Genomic DNA, 19525 nt, shown 5'->3' with positions numbered 1-19525 from the left:
AATTGCTCAGCTAAATATGTTCTCTAATGATTTGCTTCAGATCTGTGACTGCCTTTTGCGCAATTTCCCGGCCGCTGGCTTCATTATCCCTGCCTCCTTGGAACAAAGCATCTTCACAGGCTGGCCTTTTTTCCCCCCTACATAACACAGACAGCGAGTATGTGTGCGAGGGAAGTAATGGTTCCCTCTTGGAGGGACACACAATAAAGCCCCTTTGTCAGGGCACAGGAGTTAAAGTGATTAGAAAACCAAATCTCTGCTAAGAAAGAGTGTTAATTGACCACAGCTCGCTATTCCTAATCAGTCCATAATAAATGAGCAGTCAGGGCACTTTGTTTTAGACATGCTACTGTTGTTGTAGCTGTGTCTGTTTTTTGGTGTTCTTGTTGTTTTTGCAGCTGCTGCAGTCATTCAGCTCTTCCTCCTCTGGCTATAATGCTCTGTCTCAATATGTCTGTAATGGCCAAAAACGACAGCTCCTGTTAACAGGAGCAGGGATTGCAGGAATTATTTGTGTAATGATATTTACACCTAAAATTACATCCAAAAATGTGACATTATGTTATGTACTATTCTTCCTATTTAAAAATTCTGATGTACGTCTCAGTTGTACAACTTCTATCGATTATTTTTAACCAAAACAACAAAAAGTACAATAACAACACCACCACCACCAAACCCTACTCAAAAAGGATATTTTTCTTATCTTTTCCAAACAGATGTTATCTAATAATGTTAATGCTAATTCTATACAGAAGAACATGTAAAAGTGGAAGAACGTGACCAGTTGTGATTGCAAATTCTGGCAACTCAGGCATATAGTGTCTCAGTTGTGCGAGTGGTTGTGTGTTTTGCGTGCAAGAGAAAGAGTGGCATAGGTGGAAAGATCAAGAGAGAAAAACAAAGGAATACAGACATAAGAGATACTAAAACAGGGCCACAGGGGCAGGTTCTGACCTGTATCTGAAGAAGGGCATTTACGAATGGTGAAAATGGAACTGAGGTCATCCTCCTCCTCCGGCAGGCCCTTCTGCAAGCGCTGAAGCTTCCTGAGGCTCTCACTGCGCTGGTGCTTCATGGAGCGCACATGCTGGATCAGGTTGAGCTTGGCCTTGGTCGAGTAGTTACACAGTACACAATGGTAGTAGCAGGCATCACCCTCTACCGCGTTTTCGTGCTGCTGCAGGTGCTGTGGGAGGGGATGGAGAGAGAGAGAGAGAGAGAGAGAAAGAAAGGAACACAGAGAAAGGAGAAAAGAGAGAGAAAGAGGTTATTGTAGATGGCAGATAGCTGGCTAGGCACTACCGACTCACTTTCACTCACACAGTTGGCAAATGAACAAATCAATTCCCAATCACAGCCCTGTTGTTTAACATCCAGACCTCTTCCACTTCAGGACAACTGTTTGGACTGCGCACTTTGCCTGCTTGAGTGTCTGTATCAGTGGGCTAACAGGACAGGAGAGGCCTGGGAGGCACGCAAATCTCAGGGGCCCAAGGGCGGGCAGAAATCGCATCAGCCACCCTTCAGAAACTGAGGGTCTACAGCCTCACAGACGGAAGGGAGCATTGATCCCCTTCACTCAACAGAAGCCTCTCGTCTCTGAAAAGGAAACTCCAAACATCTGCCTGTTTCACGCATGGGATACTAAATATTGATCATGGCGAGTTAAATCCTGGCTCTCTCATAGAGAAAGAGAAGCAAAGTCAGCCAGTGGTGAGACAGGAGGGGGACTGAGTACATTCTGAGAGAAACTGGAACATTCCGCAACAGGAGGACAACCTTCAGAGGACAGGAAATCAGCACCAGTATTGACCTGTCAACCCCAGCACTTCCTCCAAGACTCAACAGCAGGCCTAGTCCAGTCTGCAGCCCACCCTCTGTAGTGTCACAACATGCCTGTAACACCCTGTAGTGACACCATACCACCACAACCTCTTGTCACACCACAGAGCTCCAGTCTAATTACCTCCTGCATGGCTCAATCAATGATGCAAGGCCAACACAATATGGCTGGGCCTGGTGTGAGCAACAGAGTTATTGACCATTACCCTAAAGCATCACACTGATGGTTTCTGCATGTTTATAATAAAAGCCCCAGACTCAGTATGGTCACTTGTGTCAGGTCTGTCATGTGCGTCTCCTATATCAAACTCTGGAGTCTTGCTGTGGATTTCTGTGGCTGCAATCAATGTCAATCACCAAAAGTTTTCCTCTTTTTACTCTAATCCTCTTGGCCTCCATATCTCCTGTGAGACATGCTGAGACAACAACAAACTAATTGTACATTGTAGTGTGGCGTCCACAAAAAGACGTTTGATGAAATATAGATACTTTAAAAGCTTTTAATACATACATGTAAATTGTGATGACAATTATTTAACAATGGCCATTTCTAACAAGGTAAAATGCACTAATGAAAATTAACCTACAGTAAGAAGAAGCTTATTACCCACATCATTAACACTGCTGAAAGCTTGTGATTGTAATTAAAGTTGTGTCCACTCAGTATTTTCGATCAGAGTATAAATTTCCCCGTCATTTACTTCAGGCTTACACTTAAAAGGTTCAGAAAACTGAATCATTCATCAAGAAGAAACTGAACTATCCTCTCCTGCACTGGATGGCCTGTTTGGCTGGCTGTAAAATGTAAAAGCAATGGAAACATTAGACATTTAACCACATTACATTCAAATCAGGTGTTGACAGGCTAGCGAAAAAAAGTCATAACAATATTATGCCTCCCTAAAATGCTCTTGTCCCCTTCTCCTAATGTTTAATTTTCTGGCAATATTGTAATATTGCTATGGGGTTTTCTGAGCTATTGTATTTCATTCTCTTTGGTTTCATATTTCTCACTTCTACACCTAAAATGTGCATTAAGACACCGCTTCCAGGAAAAGGAATAGGAGTTTTTTTCCTCCTTTTTGTGAGCCCCTCAGCTCAGTGTAATAGAGTTATTAGGTGATTGTAAAAGGCTGTGTGTCTCTGTGTGCTCTCCTTTCTCGCCTCGTTTTAAGCCATCCATGATGTCATGAATAGGTGTTGCTGGATATTGTGGGAGCCCCCCTCCTTCTCCTTTTCCTTTGTGCACAAATATTGCATCAGAACTAAGGTAGAGAGAAACCTGAGAGACAGATTCAGTTATAGATAACACCAAATCCATCATGCAAACTACTTTTAGCCATAGCAGATGTCTTGAATTAAAAAAAAGAGTTCTTGCCGCAAGTGACTCAGGGCTGCAAAAATCTACAAGAAGACAAGTTAAAAAAAAAAAAATGACAGCACCTGACTGAAACTTCAAAGACAGTCTCAGGAGGTAGAAAAAAAATCTGGGAGTTTTATAGTTTCCCATAAAAACCACAGGGTTTATATAGGAGTGAACCCGAGACTGCCTGCCCCAGAATCAGCCATAATTCACTATAAACCTGACTGGCCAGGAAGATGGCCTTAACGGGGCCAAAGCTGGCCTGCCCCAGTGCTTGTAGCTCTGTCTACAATCTCAAACGGTTACACCTGTAAACCACAACTTTCACCATCTCTGCACTGGCCATGACCCAAAGCAGTCTGGGGTATTTTAGAGTCAGTGAACAAGGTGAAAGATCAAACCAGTCAAGAGTGATCAGTGAGGTGGGTCCCAGTTCATTCAGAGGCAAAATAATACCATAGTGTGACCCATGAAAACAACAACCCTCTGATCATCACATGCACAGGCTTTCTCCAATATGGATTCTCATTGGATTCCTTAGGAATTATCCATGTGAGGGACTACTAGGATAATATCTAAGAGCATAAACACAGTATGGACACAGTACATCCCCCCCCCCCCCCCCCCCCCCCCCAAAATACACAGACACACACACACACAGACTCTTTGAATGTGAAACATAATAATGCACGAGACAGGGCCTATGTCTGTTTCCTATGAACCTGCAATGAAGCCCCTAGTTGATAAATCACCTCCAACTGGAGTGCAGGAATTTGGCGGCTTAATGAAAAAGTCATGTTGAGCTGGGAGGAGAGTTGCCTGGCTCTGGGGTTTCTAAGCGCCCTATCAAGGCCCCAACAGGAGGGGAGCTGTGGAGCAGAATGAGAGGAAGCTGGCTGTGTCAGTGGCATGGACTCAATACCACTGAACTGTCTGGGAATTTGCAGCAGTCACATAAGAGATAGTACAAGCGTGTGACTGACAAGGATGCAGTTATGTACTCAACAGGGAGACATGCGCTGTGCACGTGAATGTACTGTGTGTGTGGCCTGATTAAACAGATACGATCACAAAGGGACATTGATTGTAAGAACCTTAAAATTGTCTTAAAATACCTCAGTCATTTTGTTGTTACAATGAAGTGTTTTATAAGAAACATGCAAAGAAATCCCTTCATAATCTACTTAAACAGAGACTGACTAGATGACTGTCACAGATACTTAACTACCTATGCTTTATATATTTTAAAACTGTATCCTCGGACATAATAGATCGTCTTTAACTGGCTTTTTGTCCAGTTCTAAGCCTTATTTAAGACCGTGGTGGTTTTCACAGTTTGAAAATGCAGTCATGGTTTGTCAAGCCTCTCTCTTCGATGGAGCACCTTGTCTCTTTCTGTGGAGGCTGAAGCAGTGCTTTGTGCTTTTTCAGGTAAAGAGGGGCAGGGGCGGTGTGGGCACCACCCCATCCTCTCTCTCACAACTCCACAGTGCACCTTGCTCTCTGAGTGGGCAATACACGCCTGTATCGGTTTCACCACCCACCCAGAGCACTGCATACATCTGCATTTCCATCCACTTAAATGCAAAGTAAAAGTGCACCTTTAACACAAAACAGTGTGGTTGCTGAGAGAGTCCAATTCACACAAGATGGAGGTGGGTATTACTGGAAGGGTGGAAGGGAGACAGAGAGCCAGTAATTCCAAAGAATAGCTCCCAATGGAGCCATATAATGAAGCATGGGCATGCAAAAAACACATACAAAAGTATAGACAAAAAGAATATCAGAAATGTACACACAGACATGCACACATATACACACAGGCACACACACACATAGCTACATACCATTATGATCATACCCTAATTTCCACCATTAAATTTGGCAGTGCTGTTAATACAAAATTAATGCATTAAAACAGATGACGATCTGTGAGCTAAATAGCTATCAATTCTAAGAGAGCTGCCAAATTCCCTCTGTGAGAGAGTCAGTGAGTATCTGCCTGGATATTGCTTTGTAATTGTCTCGCTGATTCTCAGCACTAAAAGCTGTTTTGTGTGTGTGTTGTGCGTGTGTGTGTGTCTGTGTGTGCGTGCGTGCATGCGCGCGCGCAGATGTGTTCTTCATGGGAGGCTTACACAAGTTACAAAACTTCAATTCACACCTGAAGCCATGCACTGCAGTAGAGCAGACCTGTCTGCTGATATAGATCAGGAGATAACATCCTCCAAAATCATGGAGGTAGGGCTCAGGTTTTCTCTTTCACCTGACAAGAAAATGTACAAACTAGTTCCTGGCTTGAGACGTGTTAGAATAAGTCAAGCAGCACCTTTGTTTTTCAGACACAGTGATGTCATGGCAGCAATTATAATGAATGAGGTAACTGTATTTCACTCTGAAGGGAGACAATGTACTGTGCCTGTTGGGCTGAAAAACACACTATGGCCAAAGGGAGAAGAAAACACCTTTGTGTTGTGGCTTAAGTCTCACTGTGCGTCAACCGCTGTAGTGAACATGTACTGTAGTGTACATTCATATATAGTGTATACATATTTCTGACATATATGTTTTACTATCCTGGTGCATCCAAAAGTGAAAATCCGAAAAGGTAGTTGTCCAATTGCTGCCTAATTCTGAAAGTTATGAATAAGGATTAAGCTAAACTTTTAAAACAGATTATTTTAATAATGAGGATTAAGTTTAGGGTTAGGTTCTGGAGAATGAAGATATTATGTCATGTCAACATTATGACCCCTTTCTTCACACCAGCAGTGTTTTTCTACATGTGCAGAGATTTGTTGGGGACTTGATTCTCATAAATCTGAACTCTGGGATTCCCCTGGAATGTAATGTAGGTTATTTAGCAAGGCTAAGCAGAGTGACTGGAGTCAGTGAGTGCTTGCAGTTAGGCCAGTGATTCCCTGTCTGCCAGCAGCATGAACAACAGCTCCAACCACAGAGGCCCCACTGGGTGCCAAGTGTGGTGGCTGCTTTGAATTAGCCACTGCAAGCTGCAACATGCCTTAAAGTTAGGTTGTGGCTTACGGGGACTGTGTATTCCAGGCCCAAACTGTCTACCTACTGCTTCCTGAACCTCATTCCATCCTTGTCCTTTCTTTCCCTCTACTCTTCCTGATCCCTGCTACCCCTCCACCCCACTCTGTCCATCTCTCTCAAAGCCCATAATGTGGTAAATTGCTTCCTCTATTGCTTTGCTGTAGAAGTGATCCATCGCTACCAGTGAATAAAAACAGGCTGCATATTTGTCTCTGGGAAGGAAGAGAGAAACAAAACGGACCTCTGTGTCGTAAGGGAGGGCAGCAAGGTAAAGATGGATCACTGTAGGTGTCCTTGGAGAGGATGACTTAACACAGAGCCATGAAACAAAGTAGCCTGAGAGCGGTCATAGAGACACTTAAAGACAATACAGCTGCTGGTACTCCACACCCACCACTCTTACTTACTTTAACATTAAATAAAGCAATAATTATTGAATTCCGTTTGAATGAGTAAGATGCTAGAAAGTAAACAATGGGAACATAATTGCAGAGGGAAGGCAATCAATGCAGGCAGTCATTTGGCCCATGTTGATTGTGTAGGCTGCTGCATGTGTTGTGTGTGAGTGTGTGTGTGTGCACGTTTGTGTAGCCATTGCAAGTCTAAGGTGAGCTAAGGGGAGTATGTGCCGTGACAAGGAGCTGAGTAATACACTCTCCCATACACACGCACAAAACAAGAGCTGGGTAATCCCTCCTTCAATAATGACCCAGGGCTCTAAACAATAGCTCTCAATCAGCTGATCAATGTGTCCACATAATTCATGTGCGAGTCACTGTCTTGAAAGGGGTGGAGGGGGAGAACAAGCAAGCGGGCGGTAGAGAGATCAATGCCCTGTGTGGTGATAACGAGCCTGGGCCTATATCCACAGGAACACCACACTGGTGTCCAGGGTCTCTCTCATTAAGAACATTTGGATAAGCATGACTATACATACATAATGTGCACTTCTAAGCCAAATAAACACATTTCACCCCCTTCTTAATGAGCTCGGCCCTGCTTTTGTGACATACAGCAATGACTCCAACACAGGCAGGATATGATGTCAATCCCCAAATAAGAAAAAAAAACAAAAAAAAAAAACGAGTAAAGCAAATTAACAGCAAGCTGTTGGCCTCCTCTTTCAGTAGCTAATTAACAGCTTAACCTCCTGGTGCTTTTATGAAAGCCATACTGGGAGGAGCTTGCCAAAATTGCAGTACAATAAGTTTGCCTGCAGGAGGCGAGAGCAGGGTGGAGCCATGGGGGTACCCAAACAACTGTTACAGCCACTTGATGACATGTGTACTGGCAAGGTACCATCTGGAAGCTGAATGGGGGCAAATCAGGACCTGCCCTGGCCCTTCTCACCATTACTCACAGTACTGTGTCAACATAACAACCCTCCATTTTGGACAGTGGTGACAATAATTACTTGCACAGGGCTGGGGAAGAACATTTTTTAATTTTTATTTCAGAAAAAACAGGAGGCACAAAGCAGGCTGAAATTTTGAGTTTGAATACTAGTTAATGGTATTGGTGCTTTACTAACATTTTTACTACAATAGTAAGTCATGGAGGAGAAAGACCAGGTTTTGTGATGTAACAAGTTGTGATAGCTCTGGTAAGAAAACATATAATACAAACAGTCACTGTGCCTAAAATTGCAAAGACTACAATGAGATTTCAGTAGGAGAGATAGTAAACAAGCAGCTTTCAGCGTCCACATCACCAACTTAACTTCTCCAACCCAGTATCTAAATGTTCTTCATCAGCAGACGAAGATGACTGCATCCAGAGGCTACTGATATTACCCTGAAAGCCACTCTCTGTCTTCTGGTTAAGACATTGGACAGACACAGAGGACTTCAATCTGAATCACATCTGGCATGACCCCAGGCTCTCTACTATGGATTGCATGTTTAAGTATACAGCTTTTTCACATACTCCCTGTAACAAAGTTAGGCAGACTGAAGACACCTAAAGCTATCAGTCAAACAGAATCCCCTTGTACAAAATTTATGCAAGGCTGGCTGTCTGAACAGAGCCATTTAGATCTGGACTCAGCTGTACTGTAGGCCACTGATGTGCTAGTAGGGTAAAGGCAGAGGCAGTGCTGTACCCACACAGCTGACAAGAGTCTCCAACACCTTACTGCCTCTCATTTGTCACTTGCCAGTCAGACAATGGCAACATGGCCTTGTAGAGCCACTCAAAATCTGGGCAGCAAAAAGCTTGTTAGATGGAGACGAAGGATGAAAAACAGTTTGGCGAGGGCAGAGGGGAACGAGCCATATAAGCATGAGTGAGGTGGTGAGTAGGGGCATAGGGGGTTGTTGGATTAAGATACAGGCAAACACTACTTGTAATGATTTATGCAGTCAGTGAGAATTAAATTCAGAGCAGGAACATTACCCAAACACAATTAGTCCTCGAGAACAAACATCACACTATGCTGTGAATGCAGATTCATTGCCATATCATCGTGAGGGAGTAGCCATCAGAAGTCAAAAGGACTCCGGAGGTAAAATTTAACATGTCTGGTGTGGTTTTCTAGAGTGTCAGTGTTGTGATTATGTGTCCCCTTCCTACAATTCTGGCTTCTGTGACCCAGAAAAAGCCCTTAAATGTGCCTACAGCAGTAAGGTTGACCAAAAGCCATGCTTACTGAACTGCAGGTCTGCCCACGCTCTTGCTTCTAAGCCTATTGTCATTAGTTGATCTCCTGTTCCACCTTTTCGCTGACGTAATGGCAGAGAGGAGACACAGAATACAGTCTCCTCAGGCTTGTATTATCTAGCTTTCACCCCTGGCGTTCTCAGTTTGGTAGTGTAAATATTTCATTACCACATAATTGGTTGCTGCTTCAGGCTACGCAATAAGGCTGTGATAGCTGTAACGCTGTATGTTTTCTAACTATCCTGTATCCTTTTTTATGTAAAATTCATAGAAATGTGTTTTGGGGAGAGGGTGTGGGAGATCTCGTGAGGGGAAATGTTTAGTTGTTCATGCGCTGCCCTCACACAAGCTCACTAGAGACACTAGCTAATTAAGAACAGTGATGATGTGCTCAGCCAGTGTCAATATTTAACCCAGTCTTACACAGCTATCTTTATTAGCACCACTGCACTGACAAAAGGAGCAACATGGCCTTTGAGAGGTCCTCTTCTTAAAATGAAAATTAATGAGTGGGGTTGAGTGGAGGTGAATATACAGAGTAGGTCTATATGTGGAACATGAAGTACCTTGTTGGAGTGTAAATGCCGTTGAGGGTTCTTCAAGCTATTCATACACCGAACACCCACTAGTTTCACCCGCCAATTCTTCTATACCAGGCAACTAAAAAGCTGCGACTTAATGAGTGAAACCCTGACATTTCACTTTTGGTATCGACAATAAAATAGAAGTAAAGAGCAAAACATTGTAAGTGGTATGAAAAATACCCTTTTTTGTAAATAAAAAAGTCAATACACATATCCTCTGAACCTTCCTGCTCATTGTTCAGTAAGAAGTCTTTATTACTTTTTTGTATTAGAACCCTATCACCGAAATGCAGAAAGAAACAGCTGTTGTCTCTCCCTCATAAGGACCAAACTTAGATTTTTTTTTCTTCATAAGACCCATTGTAGCCTTTGACCTATGCCCACAGGGAGATAATGCACTTCTGTTGAAAAATGGTGCTCTGTGCAGTGCCCCCCTTCTTCCCATGAGCAAAGCCAGCTCTATCACTAATACATATGGACCTTGCTAACACTGGTTTCTTTACTCATTAGCCAAAGAAAAAAACACAACTCCACTTTCCATAAACAGAAACAAAAGTGCTCATTGATCAGTGTAATCAATTTAGGATCAATAACCTAAACCCTCATCATTTCCACTGCAGCATAATTGCAGCTGAGATATAGTTGTCATCACTAAAAATCAAACACAGACCAGGCTAATTGGAAGAGGCCTATTGCTTTGGCCACGCTGGCAAAAAGCCTTACAAAGCCCCAGAAAGACTTGTGATAGCCAGTCATTGGAGCTTCCCAAAATAACTGTTCATGCCATTAGCAAGTGTCATCATGGAGGTCACTGTGCTGGCTGCCCGTTTGGGGACATCTAATACAGGGCATAGCAAGCTACCACACAAGAGTGCTTTGTATCCCTTCTCATGTAACTTGTACACATAAGTTATTAAACCCTGATTTTATAGGACACCTTGTGATTTTAATCTAATGTTTTGGAGGAATGTCCTTATTAGACAATTTGTTGCTGACCTCTGTGTTAAGCAATGGTCAGAAAAAAAAAGATGTCATTTTCCACTCCAGTAGTTGAGCACTGTAAAGAGGCTTAGAGAGCTGGTAAAGCAAAGAGGCGTGCCTGATATAATAGATATTTCACAGGCTGGCATTGCTGCCAAGCTGCCCTTACTGGCTACACCATATACACAGCTCAATCGTGCAAAAAATCTCAAACTATACTTCAAAGCCTACCACTTTTCCCCTTCCTGTTTATTGATTAGATAGAGCTCTTGTTCAGTAATTGTGCAGTAAATCAAGCATGGTGAGCACTAATCTCAACCCCGGGAGGAAAGTGTTAAAGGTAAAACCTGCTGAAAAGTGCATAATTACGGTGCTGTGTTCAGCCAGGAGAGAGGATATACTCCTCCCTCTCACATTTCTCACTCACTGCCTGCGCAACCAGAGGCATCAGGGAAAGGGGTTGGCAGAAGAGCAACGGGAAGTGTATACAGTTTCTAACCACCTCTCACTCCCTCCCTTACTCTTTTAATCCTTCTCCCTCTCAGTGCATTCCCAACCAAAGCGCCGGGGGCGCCATGCTTGTAAAGAAACCACAGCCTTTTGAGTGCCTCTTGTATTTACAAACGGAGGCATGTTGGAATCAAAGGCATTACCACATGACATAACACATTAAACAGTTGGCAGATTGAGAATTTATAGACTGAATAGATAGTGAGTGGGGTAAACAGGAATAGTGCCATTGTTGGATCAGTTTAGCTAGCTATACTTGATATGAGAGCAAAACTTACCTAAACCAGAGCACAGGATAGGAGTCAACTGCAGCACCTCCCTCCTTTCCCTTGCTTTGCCTTCCCTCTTAACACACAGCTCAGACTACACTCCAGGTGGAGACAGCTATCACTTTCCCATCAACTTCCTGTTCCTCTTGTCTCTCCACCCCCCTTTTTCTCTCCACTCTCTCACTCCCAGCTGCACAACTTGGTTTTCTGTGCCATGTTTGAAGAAATACAAAGCTGTATCTTTTCCCACATCTTTTGAAATACTCAAATCTGCAGTTAAAGGATTTTTTTTTGTTGCTCCTTATCCCTCTTTCTCTTATCCTCCTCCCCTAACACTTTCCCTTGTTGCTGTTCTGCCTAATCTCACCTCAGTTTTTATTTCACCCTCATCAGCAGGGACCTAAAAATAAATGATAAATGGAATATGATATTTTAAAGTCTTATCTCTTATCTGTTCTAACAGGGGGAAAAATAGGGTAGTTAATCCTGCAGATCCTACTCAAATTGATTAATCAGCACATGCGGACAATCAAATAAATGATTAATATTCCCCAGTCCTGTGGTCGGACAGTTACCCCTGAAACCATCAGTAATAATTCAGTAACCCTTCCCAGACCACAGGCTGCAGCTAGTCAGCCTCACTCAGCATCAGTCCTCTGATGTTCAGCAGGACTTTGAACTCCCCGCACAGAAACTCAGACACACCAGGGGTAAAACAATCTGCAGTCTACTCTCTCTGCAACCCTCCTACAATGCCTGACTACCTGATCAGACTCACCGTATATATTGCATATACAGATTTTAGGGCGAAGGACAGCAACATATGGGTGATGAGTGCCTCATCTCATTGCTGTTAAAGATAGGAGCCTACCCTCATATTACTGGGGGATGCTATATAAAAAGATCTATATTATGTACTATTCCAGTGACTGTACAGACAGACTATAAACTAAAAAAAAAAAAATTCTCAAAATGTTGCTATATAATACAGGGGCCAATTATAAAAATATCCATGCAGCCATGCAAAAAAAAAGCAACATTTCCTTTAAGAGCACATGCATACCTGAAATGGTGTGTTATGTAAGCACTAGGTGAAGAGCCTAAAAAAATAATGCCACTGTGTTCCCACAGCTAGAGAACCAGATGTCTCTAGGCATCACACACAGACAGACTGACAGACAGAGAGACAGGCTGTTTAGCAGCAACTCTCCCAGGCCTAACCACACTGAGCACACCCTGTCCTGCTGGTGGACAAAGGAGGGAATCTCCATTGAAAAAGGCCTTCTTTTCTCTCCCATTACCCATGCTATTCTCCCTCCCATAGAGGTCAACGAACAGCCATCTTTGTGGCACTCCTCTGCATCTGCCAGCTATAACTGTTATTAATCAGGGAGAGGGCCAGAGGCAGGAGAGAGCACCTCTTGCTCCCCCACATTTACACCCAGGCCGGGAATGAATGGTTCTGGTGGGGGTGGGACGGAAGATATATGTGCCTATGCACGTGTATATGACTTGGAAGGGGGGGCACAGGGTAAACACCGCTTGTAGGTGTGGAATGTCTGCTAGTGGGCCTACAGTGCTAGAGCTACGGATGTGTGTGTCTGTCTCTGCCAATGCTTGGACACATGAAATTATGGAAAGCCAGTACTCTAGGCTACTCCAGAGGACAAACACATATATACAGTATACACACACTGGCTCACCCCACCCAAACCCCTTCTTTCTGCCATACAGGAGACTTGGCCTTTGTGTTGCGTCTGACCAGCTGGTTGGCTGAATCAGCATGTGCAGCTGTCTACTGTGACAAACACTATTCTACCACGACCGGGACACAGTGACTCTTCATTGCATTGCTATGTTTTAATATGTCTGCCTGGCAATTGTACAGCCATTTAAAATCCATCTAAGAAGCCACTGACCTCAGGGGAGTCCACACAGGTTGAGTTTTAGCTATAACACATATTGATGGCCTTTAACTAGTGTTTGAGAACCTTAGAGGGTGGTGCTGTAAGAACTGCACTCACAACCGGGGAAAGACCGAGCCTTAAAGTGTGAGTGGTTATTTGGTAGTCTTGCCAATATGCCCAGTGATATATGGCTTTGTCTTTAATAGGTATGAGAATGGTGTGTAGGGCAGTGTCATGAAAAAGCCCTAGTTTTACATAAGCGTTACAGTTCACTTTGATCTCTTCTCTTGCTCCAATGTTTATAAATCAGCCACACAAATATTTATGAGCGGAACGAGGAAAATGGCTGGTCTGGTTTGTATCTCTGCCCTCCTTTCCCCCCCTCCCTACTGCGTCCACCCCCCACCCTCCCTGTGGCTGATGTGTGGATGAGGCCACCGCAGACGCAGAGCGAGCGTATAGGCCCCAGGCCACATCCATCATATCTGTTCTGTCTCTGGCTATTGTGTGGCCCCGGAGAAGCTGACCTAACCAAACCAAATGGCAGAAAAGATGGTACATTTGCTCTGAATAAAAGATAAAACTATAAAGAAAAGAAAATATTACTTGTCACTGACTTAACTTGTATAAGATGATATATAATAGTTGAACTAGCACAATGTGAGTGCATTTTGTGTACACAATCAGGAACAAGCCTGTGCATATCAATTCAAGTATATGGCTGTGTGTGGTGTGTGTGCACACACATGTGTTCATGCCCCTGACTAAAGCATCACTGGTTCATCAGTAACAAAGCTCGATAAATTAAAACAGCCATGTTCAATACTTATTGCCTCTGTCTCACTTTTAGCTCACCTATCTGTTTCTGCCTACAACACACACAATGGGAGAGGCCCAGAGCTTCTGGATCCATATGCTTTAATTGCTCCCCCCAGTCCTGACCTCTGATCCAGATCACTCTGATATACAGCATCTCTATTAAATTGGGATGTAGGTAAATATTCTTCTAATGACCCTGAGTTTTAGCGACACCATTGAAAGTGGAGGGGGGGAAAGAAATCAATCTTTTTTTTCCTTTTTGCCCTTCACCGACTCTATTAGTTGCCTTTTTATCTGAGGGCTGACTCCAAAAACGCAGAGGGAGACTGAGCAGAATGGAATGTCTACTCTCATTTTGACAGGGCAATGGACTTTACTGAGATGCATTTCGGTACTGAGGAGATTACCTATGCTCGGAAGGAAATATCTTTTGAACAGCATCTTGACTGTCCTTCAAGTAACACATTGGGTTTACTGAGCCAATATAAAAAAAAGGAAGACAACCTTTATCTAAACTGAACAGAATGTTGATCCTGCAATCTAGACTCGAGATAATTTAAAAGATAACGTGGTTCAAGTGGGAAAGAGACAAACTCGACCAAATGTTACCCATCACGTAGTGGTGTGCACAAAAAGATGTGGTGTATGCAAGGCGATGTGCATGTGTTATGTGTTTCTGCATGTGCGTGCACTGTACAGTAAAAGCTGATGAACTGTATGTGTGTGTGTCTGTGGCCAGGATGGGTGGGTGGGTGGGGTAGTGGTGGACTGGCTTGTCGATCGATGCAGTGATTGGCAGTTAATGGCTTTTCCTGTTCTGCCTTGGTAACCCTGACCTGATGGCTGTTGCTTCTGATCAGAGATGGCAGATGGTGTTTGATTTTCGTATATAAACCCCTGACTTTGTGGAGATGGCTTCATCATGTTTAATGATTTAAAAGTTAACTTGAATACTGGTGATAGTCCAGTGCTCAAGCTCTCATTTAAAAAAACTCTAACCTCCCTTCCAGATGCAATGACTGATCTCTCTTAACTACATGCACCACTCATGGTTAGTATTCTGCTATAAGCCACTCAAGCCTTCAGTAAAAAAGCTATTACAATGAAATTCAAAGCACATATGTTTTTCTCTACTTCATGTCATCCACAGGTCATATGACCCTTCAAAGAATCAAAAGTCCCCAAAGATCAAAGATAATCCTCAAAAGACCTATCACCAAATTGTTCCGTTCTTTTCACCCAACCAGTCAGTAATGACAGCACAGACTAGAAACTGAGCCAAGGTAAAAGGAGAAAGAGTTGTAAATGGAGGAAAATTGAATGATAAGCTCTATTTTATGTGTAAGAGAAGATGGAGGGGAACCAGAGTACAAACAGCAGGTCCTGAAATCTCAGATTCTTTAGAGTAATTTCATGTTTCAACTGCTTAAATCTGTGGTTTTTTGACATGTAATCTCCCCATTAAAGTTGCTGATTGTGGAAAAAAACAGGAGACAAAACTATCTGAATTGTCTTAGAAGAATAAAAAGTTAAATACAGTAAGGAGTGACTATATTAGAAAAGAGACTGATGTTGTACTATTCATATCGTCTATAAGTCATCTGTGTAACAAGGTTTGCTGAAACACAGGAAGGTGTCTCTGAACAGTGGTGAGCACAAAAGCAGTTTATTTTTGTGTGTGATGATGATAATGATGATGATGATGGTGTGTGTGTGTGAGTGAGAGGAGAGAGAGAGAGAGAGAGAGAGAGAGAGATTTAGGTCATAATGGGACTCACAACTGCAAAACAAATACACCCTCACTCCTGAAACATCAACAAATAATAAAATACTTTGCTTTACAGAACTTATTAAGATGCCCTCTCTCTCTCTCTCTCTCTCTCTCTCTCTCTCTCCCTCACTTTCAGCATGCAAATGAATACATTGATCATTTGAATAATAATTTGCATTCCAGATCTCACAATTTCATGTTCAAACTTTAACAGCTCCCAGAGTTCTCATTTAAACAGTAGCTGCACAGACAGTCCTTATGGTTCAAATTATTTCAACATGACTATTCCAACCTAACAAGCATAAATTAAGGAAATTCCTATCTAGTGACAGAGATAGGCCATCTGAAGGAAGGATCCAAGTTTGAATTATTCAGCAGTCCTTAATTTTAGGGCTAGTGTTGATTGAATGTGGTGTTATATAAAAAAAAGGAGTGTGTGGGGCTGGCAAGGAAGGCAGTGAAGGATGACAGTATGTGATCTGGGAGTGAGTCTCAGAGTTCAGTGGCTATAGAGACTTCCTCTGCTATCTGAGTCTCTGAAGAGATCTCAAAGGAAAGAGTCATCTGTAAATCAACATGAGATTGAAAAGGACTTTATAAAATACAAATGTGTGAAACCGCTTATACTGAACAAAAGCCTGCGCTTCATTCCTTTGCTTTCCAGAGCTTTGGCTAGTAAAAGAAAAGTGTCAGACATCATGACCCTGAGGTTTGCCACATAAATGAAGCAGGGTGAGGTGAAGGTGAGCAAGGAACACAGATGATATGATGGGGTGGGGCTTAAAGGCTTGGTAGTTAAATTTTTTTTTCCTCAACACCACTCTTTCTATTCTGGGCATCAGTTTGTCAAGAAGGAATGTGAAGGCCATAAAGTATCGGTGCCCTTGAGAAGCTGAAGAGCATTCCTGTCCCCAACTCTTAAAGCTGTCTCCATCTCTTTCACTCACTATCACTTTCCCCAGCTCACTCCCCCTCTCTCTTATTTCAGCAGTACGTTTAAAGGAGAACACAGGTGTAGAAGACGGCACCCGTGGGGATGATAACATTTGGGAACATTCCTGGGGTTAAAAAAGAATTTTTTTCTGATATTCTTCATCTGAGGAACTACGTAATTGCCTTGGTTCCAAGACTTTGCCTTTGTCCCCTTTGTGCCTCCAACCCACACTCTCAATCGCTACGTCTTACATCACTACATTGTAATTTTCATATAATAATTTAAACAAGGGATTCTATTCTCTGCTACTTTTTTCATTTTTCATCTTTCCATTTTATCCATCTTTTGTATTAAGAATAAAAGGCATGATGAGAAAACAAGGTGCAAAATGATCTTTTCCAGAGCCCCCAATAAAAACCACATGACACCCTGGGCTGCACTGCTTAATTACAAAAGGATGAAATCTTTTCTTCTACATCTGGAGAAAACATTGTCTGCATAGCACTGATAGATTTACAGCTCCCAGTTCTAACCCTCGACTCCAGCACACAGCAATTAGGCAAAACATGGATGAACAACCAGCACCATGAAGTTCAGGAAGGGATGGCTATTTTCTCTTGGCACCACAGAAAAGGCCCCTGAGGCCCAACTGTTTAAAACAAATATTCTGCTAGGAAAAAGGTCCTCAGGAAAGTGGTGGATGGTTAATTTTTATTCAAGCCTTGAAGGTGAGGCGGACTTTTCACTGCAGAGCGTACTTTACATCAGATTTCATGCAACATAACCCATTCAAAATAGACTGCTTTGGGGAGTGCATGCTTGCAGGCATCAGCACCTATCTGATCCATCACTAACAACAAACAACAAATCTGTCTCTTCAACCTACCTTGCTTTCATGTACAGCTCCACTGAACACAGACCTTAGAGCGGAGTAGTTTTGTGGCCCTGACCACTCGGGGGCCATTAATCTGGTGGCTAAGCCTCTGATGTATTGATGGCACAGAGCCGGTAAGCCTGCCTGCCTTACTCTCTCCATCCCTTCAGCTTAGAAGCTACATAGATTCACAGGAGCCTCCATCTGCCCTCATCAAAGTAGCATTTACCTGCCAACTGCTACTGTTAGTCTTTCAGGTGAGGTGGCTATAGGTTGCCAGATGTATTGACAATTTAAGCAAAAAAGAACTGTGAGGTATTTCATTCAAGCCATGATAGCAACAGCTGTTTGCAAGCACTCAAATGCAAATACAACAATTAAATCCAAGTATATGAGCAGTTAAATCTGGTTTCTGTCACTGTTTTCAATCACATGCTGCAGCTTTCATCTTACTACAAGAAACTGACATTACATTGTATTTAGTTGCTCTGTACACCAGTATTAGCATTAGCGGAATTATATCAGTGTTTCTTGTGAGCCTGTAGTCAACCACACATAATTCCAGATATTGACTTGACCATCAAATAACACATGTAGACTTTGTTATTTAGAAAGTCTGTTTATGGCAAAACATGAAAATGCCTTTATCAATCACTTCAATGTGGGTATTCATAGTAATTGAGTTATTTGGGTGCATGTAAATATAATGACAGACGGCCTACATGGCAACTAATTTTACTACAATTTGACTACCAAATGCATAATAGGCTTATAGGAAACTGTAGTGGCCACCAATCACATGGAATCCTAAGAGGCGCTTTTTAAAGACAAGGCAAAAAGGATACTATCTCTCTGGCATCTTTGCAGTGGGGGTTTTGTGGGGGTGGTAAAAGACAGGACCGTGACTAATATGTCTGTAATATCATCTTTACAAGATAGAGGCAGGCAGAGCCAGAGTATAACACAGATTAGATACAGAGACCCTCCGGTTAGTGCAGGAGGAAGTTGCTTCAAGATGTAATTGTTCTCTCAATAATGCCCTCATCTCCTACAATCACTTGAAAGGGAAGAACTATGTTTTACTGTTTACCGTCATAATTTCAAAAAATTTAAAGACAAATTTGAGCCTGGAAAACTTTATGTGTCTTTTTTTATGGGAGTTAGATCTGTTGATTTAATAAGAGAATCAGTGTGTAGGCAATAACAGTTAACTATACTTTACTGAGGAGCAAGGAACATCTAACAGGCTGGAGACTAAGAGGAAGTACAGAGAGTGGGATTGGGGATCCAGAAACAGAATTTAACTCAGGAGAATGTTTAGTTTTCCAGCATGGTTGGATTAAAGATATTTAACCTTAAGCAGATCCCCATTCTAGACCACCCACTGGTTCACTATCAATACTGGTTTGTTTTGTGAGTTTGTTATGTTTATTAATCTTGTGGAGACACCAAAGAGGGATGAAAAGGTAGGAGAGGGGAGAAAAGAGCAATATAACATAGATAGAAGGCTGTGTGACAGTAATGTTTAAGAAACTGCTTCTTGTCTGTAACAAGGTTGAAATCTGGTGGGAGGTATAAACTGTATATCTAAACCATACATCACTGCCTATGACGCCAGAACCATCCGTTGTACACAAAGTGGAACTTATCTCTGTCCTGAACTGTGATGAACCCCAGTCAAAAAACTGATATAACCTTGTCACCTCTTCCTTTCCTTCCTCAAACACAGTCTGCCTTTTCTGCTGATCAGGCTGAAGATAACATGATCAGCAGCTTCCTTGCACATTAGCAGGAGTGTGCTATGCTGCTTTTGTCCAAAAAGAAAAAAAATCATATCAAAACAAACAATCACTGACACAATGACCAATGATCTCAAACTCCCAGCTGACACATCGCTATCCTCTCTCTGATCATCATCCTGCTCTGTGTGATGGAACACAGACAGTGCTTTTC

General features: G+C 42.5%; 1 protein-coding gene across 8 annotated transcripts in view; it reads right to left on the bottom strand.

Moving 5' to 3' along the window:
- zfhx3b (zinc finger homeobox 3b) overlaps nt 1-19525 on the bottom strand; it is a 139191-nt gene that overhangs the window by 60422 nt on the left and 59244 nt on the right. For all 8 annotated transcript variants that reach the window (XR_011692592.1, XR_011692591.1, XM_071488440.1 and 5 more), the window contains one exon: nt 958-1189. Coding sequence is in view for 6 of the 8 variants with exons in the window: in XM_071488440.1 (XP_071344541.1) it covers nt 958-1189 (232 nt within the window). In the remaining 2 variants the exon portion in view is untranslated. The remainder of the gene's footprint in view (nt 1-957; nt 1190-19525) is intronic.

Source organism: Trachinotus anak, unplaced genomic scaffold, assembly GCF_046630095.1.
Source record: "Trachinotus anak isolate AG129_WGS33_773 ecotype Australia unplaced genomic scaffold, CSIRO_AGI_Tana_v1 ptg000011l, whole genome shotgun sequence".
NCBI classification, from domain to species: Eukaryota; Metazoa; Chordata; class Actinopteri; order Carangiformes; family Carangidae; genus Trachinotus; species Trachinotus anak.
The sequence above is the reverse complement of the archived record's forward strand: the minus strand, read 5'-3'. Positions and strand labels throughout refer to the sequence as shown.